Source organism: Geotrypetes seraphini, chromosome 2 (genome assembly GCF_902459505.1).
Source record: "Geotrypetes seraphini chromosome 2, aGeoSer1.1, whole genome shotgun sequence".
NCBI classification, from domain to species: Eukaryota; Metazoa; Chordata; class Amphibia; order Gymnophiona; family Dermophiidae; genus Geotrypetes; species Geotrypetes seraphini.
Genome location: NC_047085.1, coordinates 14,921,169 through 14,938,059, shown reverse-complemented (window position 1 = coordinate 14,938,059; position 16,891 = coordinate 14,921,169). Strand labels below are relative to the sequence as shown.

Sequence of the window (16,891 nt, the reverse complement as noted above, 5' to 3'; positions counted from 1 at the left end):
GGTAGGGGAAGTTGAACTGATGGAGGCATAATGGCTATGTTCTGGAGAAACACGTCAAAAGGGTTGAGTAGACTTTTGAGGTGGAGGAGGTTTCACCTGTTGTTGCTGATTTTGCCTAGGTGGTTGACGTTGTTGTTGTTGTCGCTGACGCCTAGGTTGTTGGGAATGCTGAGGTAAAGGTCGAGCAGCATATCGGCGTTGGTATGCCGATTGTTGGCGAAACGGTCTAGCAGGGGGAGTCTTCTTTTTGTTCTTTAAAAGCGTATCCCATCTGGTTTCATGAGCAGACAGTTTTTGTGTTGTTGAATCCATGGATTCTCCAAACAGCTCATCCCCCAGACAAGGAGCATTTGCTAGACGGTCTTGGTGGTTCACCTCTAGCTCTGAGACCCTGAGCCATGCCAACCTGCGCATAGCCACTGACATAGCCGTGGCTCTAGAAGTCAATTCGAAGGTGTCATAAATTGATCTGACAAGAAATTTCCTCAACTGAAGGAGAGAGGAAGCACAGGAATGAAAAGAAGGTTTTTTACGATCAGGAAGGAATTGTTCAAATGAAGACAACTGCTGGACCAAATGCTTTAAATAAAAAGAAAAATGAAAAGCATAGTTTCCTGATCTATTGGCCAACATGGCATTTTGATAAAGCCGTTTGCCAAATTTGTCCATAGATTTCCCTTCTCTGCCAGGAGGGACTGAAGCATACACATTAGCCCCCGCTGATTTCTTTAATGTAGACTCTACCAAAAGAGATTCATGTGGGAGCTGGGGCTTGTCAAACCCAGGAATGGGGATTACCCTGTATAGAGAGTCCAGCTTACGAGGAGCTCCTGGTACAGTCAGGGGAGTTTCAAGGTTCTTATAAAACGTCTCTCGCAAAATATCATGGAGAGGAAGTTTAAGGAATTCCCTTGGAGGCTGGTCAAAATCCAGAGCATCAAGGAATGCTTTGGACTTCTTGGATTCAGCCTCCAAGGGAATTGACAGGGATTCACACATCTCCTTCAAAAAGGAGGTAAAAGAGGTGGAATCCTGTTTAGAAGGAGGGTCTGTCACCAGGTGTTCCTCCTCATCGGAAGAGCATTCTCCTTCAGATAGGAAGGGCTCTTCTGAATCTCCCCACAAATCAGGGTCTCTAACCTGAGAGCCATGGTGTCGAGACTCAGGTGTGGAGGGCTCTACGTGTCGGGTTTTATGTGTAGATTTGCCCAATCTCATAGACACGGTATCAGGCGATGCAACCTGATGTATCGGTACCGAGGTCTGTACCGCCTGGTGCTGAGACCTAGGTTCAGGAGCTAGAACCGGCATCGATGACGATGTGGTAAGTGCCGGTACCGATAAAGTGGATGCCGATAAGAGAGGGCGTTCTTCTATCGGTACCGGAGGCTCTGACCGAACTGGAACTGGAAGGTTCGGGGTCAAGAGAGCAGGAAACAGCTTTTGAAGTTGATCCTTAAGCTGTACCTGCAGAACGGCGGCGATGCGCTCGTCCAAGGATGGCACCGGCACCGCTTTTTTCTTCTGCGGTGCCTTGGGTGCCGCTCGACACTCCGACGAAGAGCCCGATGTCGAGGGACTAACTTCGATCGGAGCGGAGCGCTTCCGTGGGCGCCTCGAGGTCGGCAGGATTGGGCTCACTGCTGTAGAGACCGGAGGACGCTCCAACGGGGAAGGCTTCTTAGCCGGCTTACCTGTGGGATGCGATACCGGCGTCGAATCACGCGGTGTCGACGAAGTCGGAGCCGACTGTGGAACAGATGTCGGTGCCGGAGCTGCGGAGTCGGACATCTCGGCACCGAAAAGGATCCGCTGCTGGATTTGGCGGTTTTTGAGGGTCCTCTTTTTTAAAGTTGCACAGCGGGAGCAAGTAGATGCTCGATGGTCAGGACCAAGACACTGCAGACACCAGTTATGGGGGTCTGTCAGCGAAATTGGTCTAGCGCACCGCTGGCACTTTTTAAAACCGGGCTGAGGGGGCATGAACGGGAAAACAGCCTCTGCCAAATCGAAAGCCGAGGCTTCGATCGTGGCAACAGGCCCCGCCGGGCCGAATCGAAAAAGAGGAGAAAAAATTATTATTATTTTTTTTTTTTTTTTTTTTTAAAAAGAAAAGAAATAAAGAAATAAAGAAAACTTTATTGTAATAGGGGGGTTTACGCGAGCGGGAAGGCGTGAAAAAATCTCTTCAACGGCCGTTGAAGTGAACGCGTCTTCTTAGCTCCGCGGAAACTAGAAAACTGAGGGACCGCGCGCCGGGGTCGAGCGGGAAGGCACTCGCGCATGCGCGGTGCGGTATCCAGAACTTTCCAAGTTCTTAGAGTGCAATCACTCTAAAAGTGTCCGTACCGGGGCTCCGTCGGTGCCGTCACCCATCAGTCAAGAATAGCTGCCTGCTTGTCCTGGGATAATACTTCACCTACTTATGCTTATCCTCTATTCGTGCATGAGATTTTTGTTACCGACATGCCCATGTTAACCCAAAAAAACTCCCCACAGAAAAAAATCCTCCCCTTTTTGTCATACACCCCCACAACTAAAAACCTATCTATCACCCTCATAAATGCCAGATCAGTAAATAACACAAGAATCAAACTAAATGACCTCACAGATAAAAACTGGGACATATTCCTGGTTACAAAAACCTGGCCTAAAGACAATGATGGAGTTACGCTAGGTATGATATCTCCCTCAGGCTATCAAGCTTTAGCAGGCTCCCGTAGGCACAAAAAAGGAGGAGTAACAGCCATTACCTGCCCATGAACAATCGATTACAGAGAAATGTACATTGGCACTAAATCTCAATGTGTCACATTAGGATATAAAAACTTGTATTGAAAAAACATGCACTGTTCGGGATAACTATAGCAAAGTGTAACCTGACTTCCAGTACTTATTTAGAATTTAGGAAACATCATAAGCACATAAGCATGGCGAAAGAGGAAGTGACGTCACCACTGTAGATGGCCGCTTAAACTCGGAGCTCTGATGGGGCTCGCGGTTTCAGTTTAATATCTTGCTTAACAAGCTGCAGTGCGCGACGCTGGATGAAATCCTAAAACGCGGATTTTATGGCGAGTCGAAGGAGACTAGAGAAATTTCACTTTACCAGCACTAAAACAGTGAAAACTCGATCGCACGTTCCCTGCTCTCCGACGGTGTCTCCTAAGATGGCGGATCCGACAGTGTCTTTACAGCCAGCACTTCCCCGAGCTCACAACTCCCCATCTGATCAGCTTATGGAAGGAAAACTTGAATCGTGGTTCAAAGAGCTGAAAGCAGAAATGGTGGGGTTGAGAACGGATGTAAAAGCAGCGCTGGGGGAACTACGAACAGAAGTAGGTGAATTGAATGGCAGAGTTCTAGTGGTGGAGGGGAGGCTGAACCACGTGGAGACTTCAGTGCAAGAACGCTCAGAAGCAGTGGATCTTGCAGTAACACAATTGGAAGACCTGAAGAAACAGGTTGAACACCTGGAAAATCGCTCCCGGAGAAACAATTTACGTTTCAAGGGAGTACCGGATCTGGAGAGATATAAAGATGCCAGAGAAGTGGTAACTGATTTCTGTACGGCCCTACTGGCTGACGAAGGATCCAGGGTAACATCTGTGATAGAGTTGCAGAGAGTACACAGAAGCCTGGGACAACTGAGGGGTCCAGGCAATCGTGATATAATAGCCTGTTTCAGTGACTTCCAACTGAAAGAAAAAATTTTGCAGGCTGCACGTCGTCGCCCTGATTTTGTCTGGCAGGGGTTGAAAGTAGGGGTGTATCAAGATCTGGCCCTTGCAACGCTACAGAAACGCAGAGCATTTCGTGAAGTTACACAGCTCTTGCGGGCTGAAGGATATAGATACCGGTGGCTTTTTCCCTTTGGATTACAATTCACAATAAATGGGACACATAGGAAGGTAGAAACTGTGATGGAGGCTTGGATAGCACTGAAAGACTTTGGATGCCGGAGACCTTCAGATTCACCGGACAGAAATCGAAGTGATCTAACACCAGACACGGGAGCAAAGGTAATCCTACACACTGTGGATGACAGCCGACCTTCTACCTCAGCTACCTGACACCAGTAACAGCACAGACCTCAGACATTTGTTTTCGGTCATCACTGAACTGGTGGAACACAGGGCGCCTATGCTGACAAATGCATTTGGGCGGCCTACTTTTCCACTGAACACTATATGTTGATTACGTGATAGCGGATACAGTTGTTTCAAATGATTTTAGAGGTGGCACTAAGTAGAATTTATGGTTTACTTCGATACCTTGATGTGCATGGGTTAATTATAGAACGTATGCCCTTTCCGGGTTGTTAGAATGTATGATAAGGTGAGTGAAGAGGTTAAGCAATGAAGGAAGTGTATTTAAGGGCCTTTTCGGTAAGACTCACTTCTCATTATGGCTGATTCGAAACATGGAGAATCAGCTAGCTGGAGGGGGGGAGGGGGGAGGGAAAGGGGTGTTCGAATAACTTCTGGCGGGCGGGGGACTTTGGGTACAGGGAGGTCCCCAGGGATGGATCCGGGGCTGATCATAGGATCATGGAATGTAAATGGGCTTAATAGCCCAGGTAAACGGAGTATAGTCTTCCGTGAACTTTATAGGATGAAATGGGATATTTGCCTTCTCCAGGAAACACATTTAAGGCAAAGGGATGTTTCATTGCTTCATAGGCCTAGGTTTGATATGCTCTGGACCCATCAGGGGGAGGGAGAATCTAAACGGGCAGGGGGATTGGCTATTCTGGTGAGAAAGGGCTTAGGATTGCAGGTGGAAAAGGAATACAAAGATGGAGAGGGAAGGTGTCTTGCAATACAGGGTGTTCTTCAGGGTCGCCCTCTGACCATCATCAATATTTATGGTCCTAATGTGGGTCAGGAGGCTTACTACCAAAAACTGAAGGGTGTCCTGGGAACATTTGTACAGGGAGCGATATATCTGGGAGGAGACTTTAATATCCCTCCAGAACCAGCGATAGACCACTCTGGAGGTGGGCGCAGATCGCTTAAAAAATCTGCTGCTGCATTACGGGCTTTAATGGGATCACTTGGCCTGATAGATGGTTGGCGCCTGCTGCATGGTACCCAACGATCTTACACATTTTATTCACATGCACAAAATGTTTACACGAGGTTGGATGGGGTATGGATTCACAGAAACCAAACAGGAGGACTGCGAGCAGCGGAGATTGAACCGATGCATGTATCAGATCATGCGCCGGTTTGGTTAAAATGCGAAGACCTGATAGATAAAGGGGGAGGTAGGTATTGGAGACTTAATGAATCCCTGTTGAGTTCCCCTCAAGTGATATCCGCTGTGGAAAAGGTTATTGAGGATTATTTAACATTGAATGATAATGGGGAAGTATCTGAAGCTATATTGTGGGATGCTCTTAAAGCGGTAGTCAGGGGAGAATTTATTAAATGGGGGGCTAGATTCAAAAAGCAGAGAGCCCGAGCCTTTCTCCACTTAAGAACTCAATTGACCCAGTTGGAAATGCACCATCAAACTACAGGGGATCCACAAACATTGACAAAATTGCATAGAGTTAGAGATGAATTATATCAGCTTCAGGTGGAAGAAACAGAACGTATGCGCGAGAGATTTCAACTTAATATCTACGAACACAGTAACAAAGCTAGCGCACAACTTGCTAGATATATCCGGATTAAACAAATTCGAAACTCTATTACACGAATTAAAAGAGAGGTAGGAGGGGAGCTGAGAGTCACGGACTCGGCAATTCAAAGAGAATTCAAAGCTTTTTACGCTGGGCTATATGGACGTCCGGAGACTTGGGAAAGGGGAAAGCAATCCGTCTTTCTGGACTCAATACAATTACCGGAGTTATCAGAACAGGATAAGGAGTATTTACAGGAACCAATACAACTTTCTGAGATCATGGGGGTGATAGGCGGGTTGAAGAATGGAAAATCCCCAGGGTTAGACGGGTATACTAGCAGATTCTATAAACAGTTCTCTATCCAACTGGGGCCTCTCCTGGTCAGGGTAGCTAACGGTATATCTACGGGAGGTAGGTTGCCTCCTACAATGGGAGAGGCAGGGGTAGTTTTAATACCTAAACCGGGGCGCGATCCTTTATTTTGTGGATCTTATAGACCCATATCATTATTAAATCAAGATGCAAAGATTCTGGCCAAGGTATTAGCTCATAGGTTGGGAAAGGTCTTACCATCTCTGATCCATCAAGACCAAGCGGGATTTATACAGAGGAGACAAGTGAGTGACAATATCAGACGAACTTTAAATTTACTTTGGGAAACGGGTAAGGGTCGAGATAAAGCGGTTTTGATATCTGTAGACGCTGAAAAAGCATTTGATAGGGTTATTTGGGGGTTCTTATGGGAAGTGATGGAAAGAATGGGAATGGGGGGCATGTTTGGAGAAAGGGTTAGAGCCCTTTATGCTGAACCTAGAGCCTGTTTACGGATAAATCAATCGTATACCGATTTCTTTCCTATCTTTAGGGGAACTCGACAGGGATGCCCACTCTCCCCCTTGCTGTTTGCGGTGTCGCTCGAACCCCTGGCATTAGCCATTAGACAACATGCATCTCTGGTTGGGATTGTTACTAGGGGGGAAGAACATAGAATAGCGATGTTTGCAGATGATATACTCTTATATGTGGGACAGCCTGAGGCTTCTATACCTCATCTCCTAAAGATGTTTGATAATTATGGGGAGATCTCAGGGTTTAAAATAAATTTGGAAAAAACCGAAATTTTGAACTTGACACTGACACAGAGAGAGGTAGAGGCGTTGCGGGACACCTTCCCTTTCAGATGGGCTGAGCAAGGAATTAGGTACTTGGGGATCTTTATCCCTTCGGATATCCGAAAACTATACGACACTAATTATTTGCCTATATATCGTAGAATTAGAACTGATTTACAACGTTGGCATAGTCTGTGGTTGTCTTGGTGGGGCAGGATAGCGGTTATTAAAATGAATATACTACCTAGGCTATTATTTCTTTTTCAGACCTTGCCTATATCGGTCCCTTTGGGAGACTTAAGGAGACTGAGTAGGGAAATACGTAGCTTTATTTGGCACCGAAAATCTCCACGACTCTCCCAATCCTTATTGTGGGCATCCAGGGAAGTAGGGGGGAGAGGGTTACCTAACTTGGTGTGGTATTATCAAGCGGCGCAAATAAAATTAGTGCTAGACTGGGAAATAGGGGAATATAAAAGTGGGATACGCCTGGAACAACTATATAGTAAAGAGGAACCCTTGAAAGATAAGTTATGGTCCTCTGGGTCGCTGAGCGGATGGGTTCAGAGCATATCAAATCCTTATGTGCAGCACCTGGCACGACTATGGAATCAAATGCGAAAACAGATGGGTAGTGGGGCTATGGTCTCATCACTGGCCAGTATAACTGCTGAATCTTTATTTCCAGCAGGCCGAGATAATCGAATTTTTCGAAGCTGGTATCGAAAAGGGATCCGAGTATTCCGAGATCTGTTGGGGATAGATGGAATTATGTCCTTTCCTACAATTCAGCAGAAATATAAATTAACAGATGATGATTATTTTGCATACTTACAAATTAGACATTTTATGATGGCCCAAGGTTGGGGTTCGGGACTGCACACAGAAAAGGAACCGCTAGAAAATCTTTGGCTGGTATTGCAGAGAGTTCCGAAACCATTGTCAGTGATATACCAATATAGGCGGGGATACTTACCTAATGCTTACACTTTTCGGAAACGATGGGAGAGGGACTTAGCGATAAGAATGTCTACTGAAGATTGGGAGACGGTTTGTAGGGAGACCTATAAAGCCTCTTCCTGTGCATTGATACAGGAGAACGCTTATAAGGTACTAACACGATGGTACTATACACCGGACCGTTTACATAAAATGTATCCTGGAACATCTGAACTGTGTTGGAGATGTGGTTTGCAAGAGGGAACCTTTATGCATATTTGGTGGGAATGTGGGATCATCCAAGCATTTTGGAAATATGTGTCTGGTAAGCTATCTGACTGTCTGGGTGAATGTGTGGAGGTGTCTCCTCAGACCTGCCTCTTGGGCTTATATAATAATAGGGGAACATCTTGGCAAACAAAAATTTTGAGATGGGGTTTGGCAGCGGCGAAATGTCTTATTGCCAATCATTGGAAGAATGTTGAAGCTCCTTCTCATATTGTATGGGTAAATAGATTGGTATCGATAGGCAAGATGGAAATAGCATTGGCCAAGAGGCGAAATGTATATACTCCTTACTTGCCTACTTGGAATAAACTGGAGGACGCACTGGAGACCTTTTAAGGGTACTACTGCTGTTATTTACCTTAATGCCCGTCAGAAGTGTGGGGTTCAGGAAGGGGGGGAATGGGGGATAATGATGATGTGAAATTAGATTTTGTGGGAACAGTTGGGGTTTATTTACTTGGGTTGAAATGTGATAATACATAATGTTATATGTAGTAGGATTGACTGGTTATTTCACAGACATAGTTCAAATGTTGAGTATACTTGATATTAATAGCTCATGATGCGAAGTTGTTATTGTATCATTTCTACTACTTGTAAAACATAAAAGTTTTTCAATAAAAATATTTAAATATCAAAAAAAAAAGCACATAAGCATGGCCTCTGCCGAGTCAGACCATAGGTCCATCATGCCCAGCAGTCCGCTCCCGCGGCGGCCCCCCAGGTCAATGACCTGTAGTGATCTATTACTCAAGAGCATTTTGTCTTGTATAGTAACCCTCTAATTGTACCCCTGGATTCCCTTACCCCTCAGGAATTCGTCCAATCCCTTTTTGAAACCCAAAACCGTACTCTGCTCAACCACCCACCCTGGGTGGTACAATCCCAGAATTTTTCAAGAGCAAGCTGACTAATTATCAACCTAAAAGATCACTGCGCTCTGAGAATTCTGCTCAGTTAAAGGCGAATGCCAATCTAAAATATGTAGAAACCAGCGCAATGACTTTTTGTTGCGCAGGGGTGAAATTGTGGAACTCGTTTGTAGGTCAGATACAGAAATGTGCGGAGAGAGGTGCATTTAGGAAACTACTCAAAACACAACTGTTTGTAAATGCCTTTTTATAAAGTTTGATTTCTTGTGATTGAAAATTTTCTGAGGATTTAAGGCTCTTTTTATCAAGCCGCGCTAGCAGGGTTAACGCGCACGACTTTTCATCGTGCGTTAACCCCCACGCTGGCCTAAAACTACCGCCTTCTCAAAAGGAGGCAGTAGCGGCTAGTACAGCTGGTGGTTTAGCACGTGCTATTATGTGCGTTAAACAGCTAGCACGGCTTGATAAAAGGAGCCCTAAATCATTGCTGTCTATTTATTTTAAATTTATGTATGTAATATTCTGTAAACTGTCTAGGTTTAGACGGTATAGAAATTTTCAAAATAAAATAAATACAGTGGTGCCTCGCATAACGAACGCCTCGCACAGTGAACGCTGCACACAACGAACTTCATGTCTTGATTCATATAACGAACTTCGTTTCACACAACGAAGTCGCCCGAGCTGCCGATGTATTGCATCCTTCCGCGCAGGCACTGCAGGCAGTCGTTAGTCACTGCGCTTAACTGCCCTCTCTCAAAGCCCTTCGCCTGGCTCCCTGTGCAGTGGCGGACCGTCGGCTCGCCTCCTTTTATGGAGGGGCCCGGCGCCTACTGCTGATGCGTTGGGGGGGGGGGCGGAGCTACTCTCGCCGCTTCCCCGATGCTAGAAAAAAAAGAAAAAAAAAGAAAAGTTAAGTCCCAGCTTTTGCCGCTGAGACTCTGCCCTCTCTCACTGTATACAGTCGTCCTTTTAAGATAAACTCAATATTTTTTATATATCATGGCTTCTAAAAAAAGCAGGAAGGTGATTTCTGTTGAAATGAAATGGGAAATAATTAGAAGGAGTGAATGTGGGGTAAAACAGTGTGACCTCGTCAAAGAGTTTGGCCTCAGCAAGACCACCATTTTCACCATTTTGACAAATTTATCTTTTTTTTATGTCATCTTAGCATATTTTATGCTGCAGAACGAATAATTTTTTTTAACATGTATTGTTATGGGAAAACGCGTTTCACATAACGAACTTTTTGCATAACAAACTTGCTCCTGGAACGAATTAAGTTCGTTGTGTGAGGCACCACTGTAATACCTGTTTGCTATGACCTTGTATTGTAAACTTGTACTGTAATTATATCAAAATGTAACCTGCCAACTATATAATATGTATGTTTAATCTGTAACCTGTTCTGAACTCTTTGGGGACAACATGACAGAAAACGAATGAAATGAATAAATAAAGTGGCATTAGGTGGCCTAAGCACCTACGGAGTACTTTGAAGGGGACCCAATGGAATAAGTTGTAAGACTGTTAAATTAATTTTTATAAAATCAGTCCTGGAACTTTTTGAACGATCTTGCATATACTGGTTCCATGGTCAAACATCACTTGTACTTCCCTCCTGCTGATCTACTTCTTTCTCTTCTATCACCTACCACTGCCCATTCTCTCTTACTGCAAAAATTACATATCATGCCTAAGAGGAAGAAAAGCCTGTGCAAAAATAAGAATTGCCGCTGCAGGGTCAGATCAGTGGTTCATCGTGTCTAGCAGTCCGCTCATGCAGCGGCCCTTAGGTCAAAGACCAGTACCCTAACTGACACTAGCCTTACCTGAATACATTCTGGTTCAGCAGGAACTTGTCTAATTTTGTCTTGAATCCCTGGAGGGTGTTTTCCCTTATGACAGACTCCAGAAGAGTGTTCCAGTTTTCTACCACTCTCTGGGTAAAGAAGAACTTCCTTACGTTTGTACAGAATCTATCCCCTTTTAACTTTAGAGAGTGCCCTCTCTACCTTGGAGAGGGTGAACAACCTGTCTTTATCTACTAAGTCTATCCCCTTAATTATCTTGAACATTTCAATCATGTCCCCAAAGGGGTGTCAGTCTAACAGAGCTCAGCATGTAGACAGGGAAAATTAAGAAAAAAAATCAAAGCGCTGATCGTAAAACAGAACACAACTGGAATTATTTACATACCAAGCTATAGTAATCCTGGGGTCGAGGTAGTTAAGCTTGGATGTGCCCAGAGCAATCTGTTTGTTCTCCTCTTTGTCTGTTGCCTGTACCTGTAGCTTCATCAGCTGCTCTTCGATTCTCTCCTTCAGTTTATTCTTCTTCTCCACGTCCCTAGGGGCACATGGAGAATTCACATACAGCATCAAATAAATGCAAACAAAGTGACAGAGAGATGAGGAACAGAACCAACCCCCCCCCCCCCCCAAAAAAAAAAATGAGAAAAATGAGAAAATCAAAACATCACAGAATAAACAATACGACAAAGCTGTATCAGTAAACAGAAGAGAGCAAGCCAAGGAAAAAATATATATGAATAAAAAAAAAAAAAAAAAAAAGAATCACTTTATTTAAAAAAGTCTGTGGCTATTATCTAATTTAAAAAGATGCTAGACAACTGGAGAGCAATGCCGCAACACAGCCATGTTTTGGTGAAAATGTCTTTTATTGAGTCATATGATCAAATCATTCATGTCCTCATCACGAAACTGTACATTTCAGTACGAACAAAAAAACAGAAGGTTCACAATCTGGTTTAAAGTAGAGTTATGCCTTTTAGCTCTGCCTGGACATTCAGGCCTTTTGTAAAAGGGCAGGAGCATTCTGTATACCACTTGAGTACTGGGCCGGAGATGGAGGTCTCCCCAGGGGTCCTTTTGTTGGGTATATTGGGCTCTAGAGGCATTCAGGGGAGGGGGCCTAGACTTTGGGTTAGGAAATTAGGTATTATTACATTAGTGATTTCTATTCCACCATTATCTTGCGGTTCAAGGCAGATTACATAAGGAGTTAATTGGATATTTAGGAATACATAAGGAGTTATCTGAACATTTTCAGTGGTAATACAGAATAGAGGGTTTCAATTGGGGATTGAGATGATTCTTGCTGTGTTAGTTTGTCTTTAAGGATTTCTCGAATAGTAGGGTTTTATTTCTTTTCTGAAGGTTTTGTAGTCTGAGGTCGTGATTAGTAAATTGGAGAGTTGGTAATTTAGTTTTGCTGCTTGAGTGGTTAGGAGGCCATTGTACATTTTTTTTGTTTGACTTATATAATAATAACAACTTTATTTTCTATACCGCCAACACCCGAAAGAGTTCTAGGTGGTTTACAGATAAGAAGAACTGGACAATCAGTGCTAAAAATACAATAAGCATAAGACAGATATAATTGCATAGGTCTTAGACAGACAAGAATTTCTTGTTTTCTAAACTAGTTTTCTAAAAGTACTAGTTTTCTAAAAGTACAGTATAAGTTAGTTTGCTGAATCAAACCACCTAACCAAGATTGAGCTTTACCTGCTTGAAAGGCCAATAGGAAGCAGCACGCAGAACACGTCTTCTTTCAAAGAGAGATGCAGGTAACATTCCCAAAAATGAAAGATCCATAACTTGTCTCCTTACATAGTCAATAAGGAAACCAGACAGAGGTAAAAGAGAGAAACACCTGAAAAGCCGCCTGTTTACGGCTTTTCAATACCACTGGCTTCATGGAAGCTCAATATGCTGGTTTAATTAATATATATTTTATTAATAATCAACAACAGGTTACAAGAGCAAATCTTTACAGCATATGGAGCTGACAGATAGTATGCCTCAAGCGCTTGAGTATACCTGGATGTCTGTCCTCCTTTCGCAAACACAAAGGCTATCTCTTATACAATTTTTGATAGCCTGAGGCCACGTTGACACATATCATACTGTTAATTTTTATTGGTCACTTACAAACGTCATTACATTTATCAGTTTATTAATTGGTTCATAATATCTGTGTCATACCATACGCGTGTCCTGTTTACCAGAAAATCTACCTTTTCCCCGCATATGCTGTTTTAATCATCATGTCAGCAATTTTAAGCCATCGGCCAGTAAAAGCCTGCCCATCACAGCATATTCTTGCAAAATAATGTATTTTTATATTCTTGGTCAAGACATGTTCTCATCCTTCTTAGATTCACTTCCCTGGCATTACAGCAGATGTGACACCAGTTGCCATGTAAAAGAATAAGTTTCGTTTCACTCGCTCATTTTTAGGATAAGTTTCGCTTGGCTTGCTGATTTCAGCAAGCATAGATTGTGCAAAGGCTTGACAGTTTTAGTCAGAGCATTCTCCGCCATCTTAGGCCTTTAGTTGTGTTTATTGGCCTAATATGTTAGGGGATTTCAGGGGGGGGGGCTCTTCACCTCTAGTTTCATAGAGGACTTAAACTTCTTCACCTGTACAGGAATCTCTCTCTCTCTTCTCATCCCCCTCTTCGAACCCTGAGAAGGGTTCGAAACCGCAAGGTCAAGGTGTTGTCGAAGGTCATGCTGGTGTTGATCACGGAGTACAGGCATAGGGCCCGAATACTTGAAATTGAGCCTGATAAAAGTATTAAAAGGACAAGTGACTAACCCACCCCAAGTTAAACTATAGGGACAATCATTACAGTACGACTCAGAAATCATAAGAAATCAAATAATTATTACAATAAAGAAATCTCACAAAAACATATGCCATAGGTGGAAAATATATGTGATTAAACATTTAAAGATAGATTATATTTGGGGTTAGGGAGGATAATGTATTTTATATGGAAATAGGAATATTGATAAAAAGAGGGGATATTTATTTTATATGGTAAGAGTATTTGAATGTAATTCAAGTGTTATGAGATAATTGTATTTTATTATGTATTTCACTTGATGTAAGAAATGAAAATGAATTAAGATTTAAAAAAAAACAAAACCAAAAACAAAATTTAAAGATACCTTGCTTTTATGGCTTCATCCTGTTATTAGTGTACTATATCAAAAAGGGATAAAAGGATAAATTAACAAGTTAGATTATTTCCATGCCCTTCCAAAATAGCTGGGATCAGTGCAGACTTGGTTGGGTCCAAACGTAATCAGGTTATGCTCATAGTCCAAGGTGGAAGTCCAGGTAACCACATCAAATCTCGCTATCATAGTCTGTAGTGCACTTCTTAGGCCAACAACCTTCAGCTGGCATTGTTACTTCTTCTTCACTGCACTTCACCTCAGCTTTAGCAGCAAGAAAGGAGATGGAAAGAATCCAATTGAAATGCAAAATAATTAGGGCGCCATTACGGGAGTCAAAGCAGGATGAAAATGCATAAAAGTCACAATCAAGCAGAGCACATGAATCTAGTAATAAGCCTGTTGTTAAAAATAATTACAAATATATAATAATACTGCATAAGTCCATAAAAAAGGTTAAAGTGCAAATCAACAAGTCCATGATTGTGGGGAGGCAAAAAGGAAGCTGTAGAAATTCAAAGGTCATAAAGATCGTCCGGTCATTAGTAGCAACAGTCAATATGGTGAAACCGTGAATAAAATGGTGGGAGACCTGGCCTGTTCCTGAAGGAGGCAAAACACGGTGAAGTAAGTGCTGGGAATCATCAATTTTTCTCTGTAAACAGTTGGAATCGGCGATTTCTCTATGCAAGCTGATGTAATTGGGGGGGAGGAGCCAGCAAGCTAAAAACCGTAAATAGTTGAAACCGCGAATGCTGAAACCGCGAATATGGAGGGAGAAGTGTACTTTTCTGATTGGAGGGTGCGTGAATGGTGTGTAGGTTCTCCTATGTCTGATTGTGGTTGTTTGGATTAGTCGGTTGTTTAAGTAGGCTGGGCTGTCTCCGTTTATGGTTTTAAATAGCTGGGACAGAAAGCCATCTTGAAAGAATGGACCTTGTCTAATGCTCCCTCCTATTGGGGATGGATGTCAGCATACATGAATTAATGGGCTGGGAGGCCAGAGATACTAGGGGATCTTACAGAAGGAGAAAGTTTCTCCTGAATGTTTGGGATCCCTATCTAACCTTCCTGCCACATAAAGTATGCAGTATGGCCTAACGAACATATTTGGTTTAGGAGTCCGGCCTTCATCCACATTGAGAGAAGCTGCATTTTGGAAGGGGTGGGGGGAAGGGGTTTGGGGACAGGACTGGAGGGTGGGGTAGGATATGGACCGGGGGGGAGGGTTAGAGGGAATAGAACAGAGAATGGACCTGGTATTCCAGACACAGCATTTTCAAAGCCCTCTGCGGACAGCCATAAGACAGTCTCTGGTACTTATGATTGGGAGGTTACTGCTGTTTTAACTCCCTTTGAGAGACTGTCCTGGTCTCAGTCTTTATTATTATTTTTTTTTATACTGTTTGCGGGGTCTGTTAGTATTGGTACCTAGCTACTTTTAGTACACACCAGGTGGATTACGGTAGGGAGAGTGGGAACATGTACAAATTAGATGACCTATATTGCATTGTTTAATATTTTGTACTGTTGTTTTCATGAGGTGTCACCAATAAAAAAACCTTGAAATACAAAGCAGAACTGTCTTGATTTTATCACATAACTCCTGACAGAGGCCCTTTCCCCGAAACACAGCAGTGTTGAGTCTTTCCTCTCCAAATGTCTTTTTCCTCCCTGTGCATATATTTTAGTAATGGACAATCACCACAGACTTTTCTAACAAAAGAGTAATTTTTTTTTTTTTTTTAATATATATTTTTCCCTCTTTTCTAATTAACTCACTGCTTCGCCTTAATGAGGAACAGTCCTCACTGTGCAATAATACAGACGAGTTCATTTCTCAAGAGAAGCATATACCACAGTGTCAGCCTAGTCAAGACAGACACCCTGGACAAGGAAGTGCATCAATACACAGTGCTCAGGTGGGGGAACTACAGCTGCATTGTGATGTCTTCAAGAATTCTGGGAATGATGTCACTGAGCGTTCAGACAGCTACTAGCCTTCTTCGATGTGAACCGCCTAGAAGTCATTCGACTGTGGCGGTATAGAAGAATAAAGTTATTATTATTATTATTACTACTACTACTACTAATCATTTCTATAGTGCTACTAGACCTACGCAGCGCTGTACATAAAATACAGAAGAGCTTACAATCTAGTCAAGACAGACAAACTGGACAAGAAGGTGCATCAATACACTGTGCTTGGCTGGGGGGATTACAAAGGGAATGATAAGACATATATTGATACTTAGAAGGTGGGTTGGAGTTTGGAATTGAAAGCAGCTTCAAAGAAATGGATTTTCAGTTTGGACTTGACAGGCAGTTTGTTCTGAGCATATGGTGCAGCAAACTAGAAAGGATGGAGTCTGGAGTTGGCCCTAGAGGAGAAGGGTACAGATAAGAGACTTGACTGTGAGTGGTGTGCGGTGTGTGTGTGGGGGGGGGGAAAGAAATGAGACATAATGAGAAGCTGTGAAGTGAATACATTTGTAGGTCAGTAAGAGGAGTTTGAACTGTATGTTGAAACGGCAGGAAGCCAATGAAGTGACTTGAGGAGAAGGGTAATGTAGGCATAGCGACATTGGTGGAATATGAGGCATGCAGGTACAGAAAAGAGAAAGCAGGGTATACGAATAATAGCTCATGATGCCAGAAGCACTGGCATGTGAAGCTGTAACAAGTGGATGCCCAAGGCATAAAAAATGACTCAGAAAAGCCATAAGGGTGTATGTGAACAGAACAGATGTACTGTAGATGTATAAATATATAGTGAGGGTGGAGGGAACTAGGGGCTACAGGATGATGAGGAGATTCAGGAGCAGTGCATACAAGGAGGTAATCAATAGTCAGACCTGTGTGGCATGTTTGCAATGGAAGGGCATCCAGACACTCACTTTTTTGATTTTTCATCCTTGTTAGCTTTCAGATTTGCCTTGGCTTTCTTCAGTTCCTTTTTGGCTTCTGCTAACTGCTCTTCTCTGCCACTAATCTGCAAACAGAAGTGACAGTAGTTCATAGCCTGCCAGTGATTGCTAAGCTGAAGAGAATCCATTG

At 43.1% G+C, this 16,891-nt stretch overlaps 1 protein-coding gene across 6 annotated transcripts in view; it reads right to left on the bottom strand.

Moving 5' to 3' along the window:
- The window catches only part of TOP1MT (DNA topoisomerase I mitochondrial), a 209,939-nt gene that overhangs the window by 31,986 nt on the left and 161,062 nt on the right, over positions 1–16,891 (bottom strand). For 5 of the 6 annotated variants that reach the window (XM_033933371.1, XM_033933366.1, XM_033933372.1 and 2 more), the window contains 2 exons: positions 16,732–16,826; positions 11,043–11,192 (listed from right to left, as the gene is read on the bottom strand). In XM_033933371.1, the coding sequence (XP_033789262.1) occupies positions 11,043–11,192; positions 16,732–16,826 (245 nt within the window). Of the gene's footprint in view, positions 1–11,042; positions 11,193–12,555; positions 13,437–16,731; positions 16,827–16,891 lie in introns of those variants that run through there. The other variant, XM_033933369.1, reaches the window with a different exon arrangement.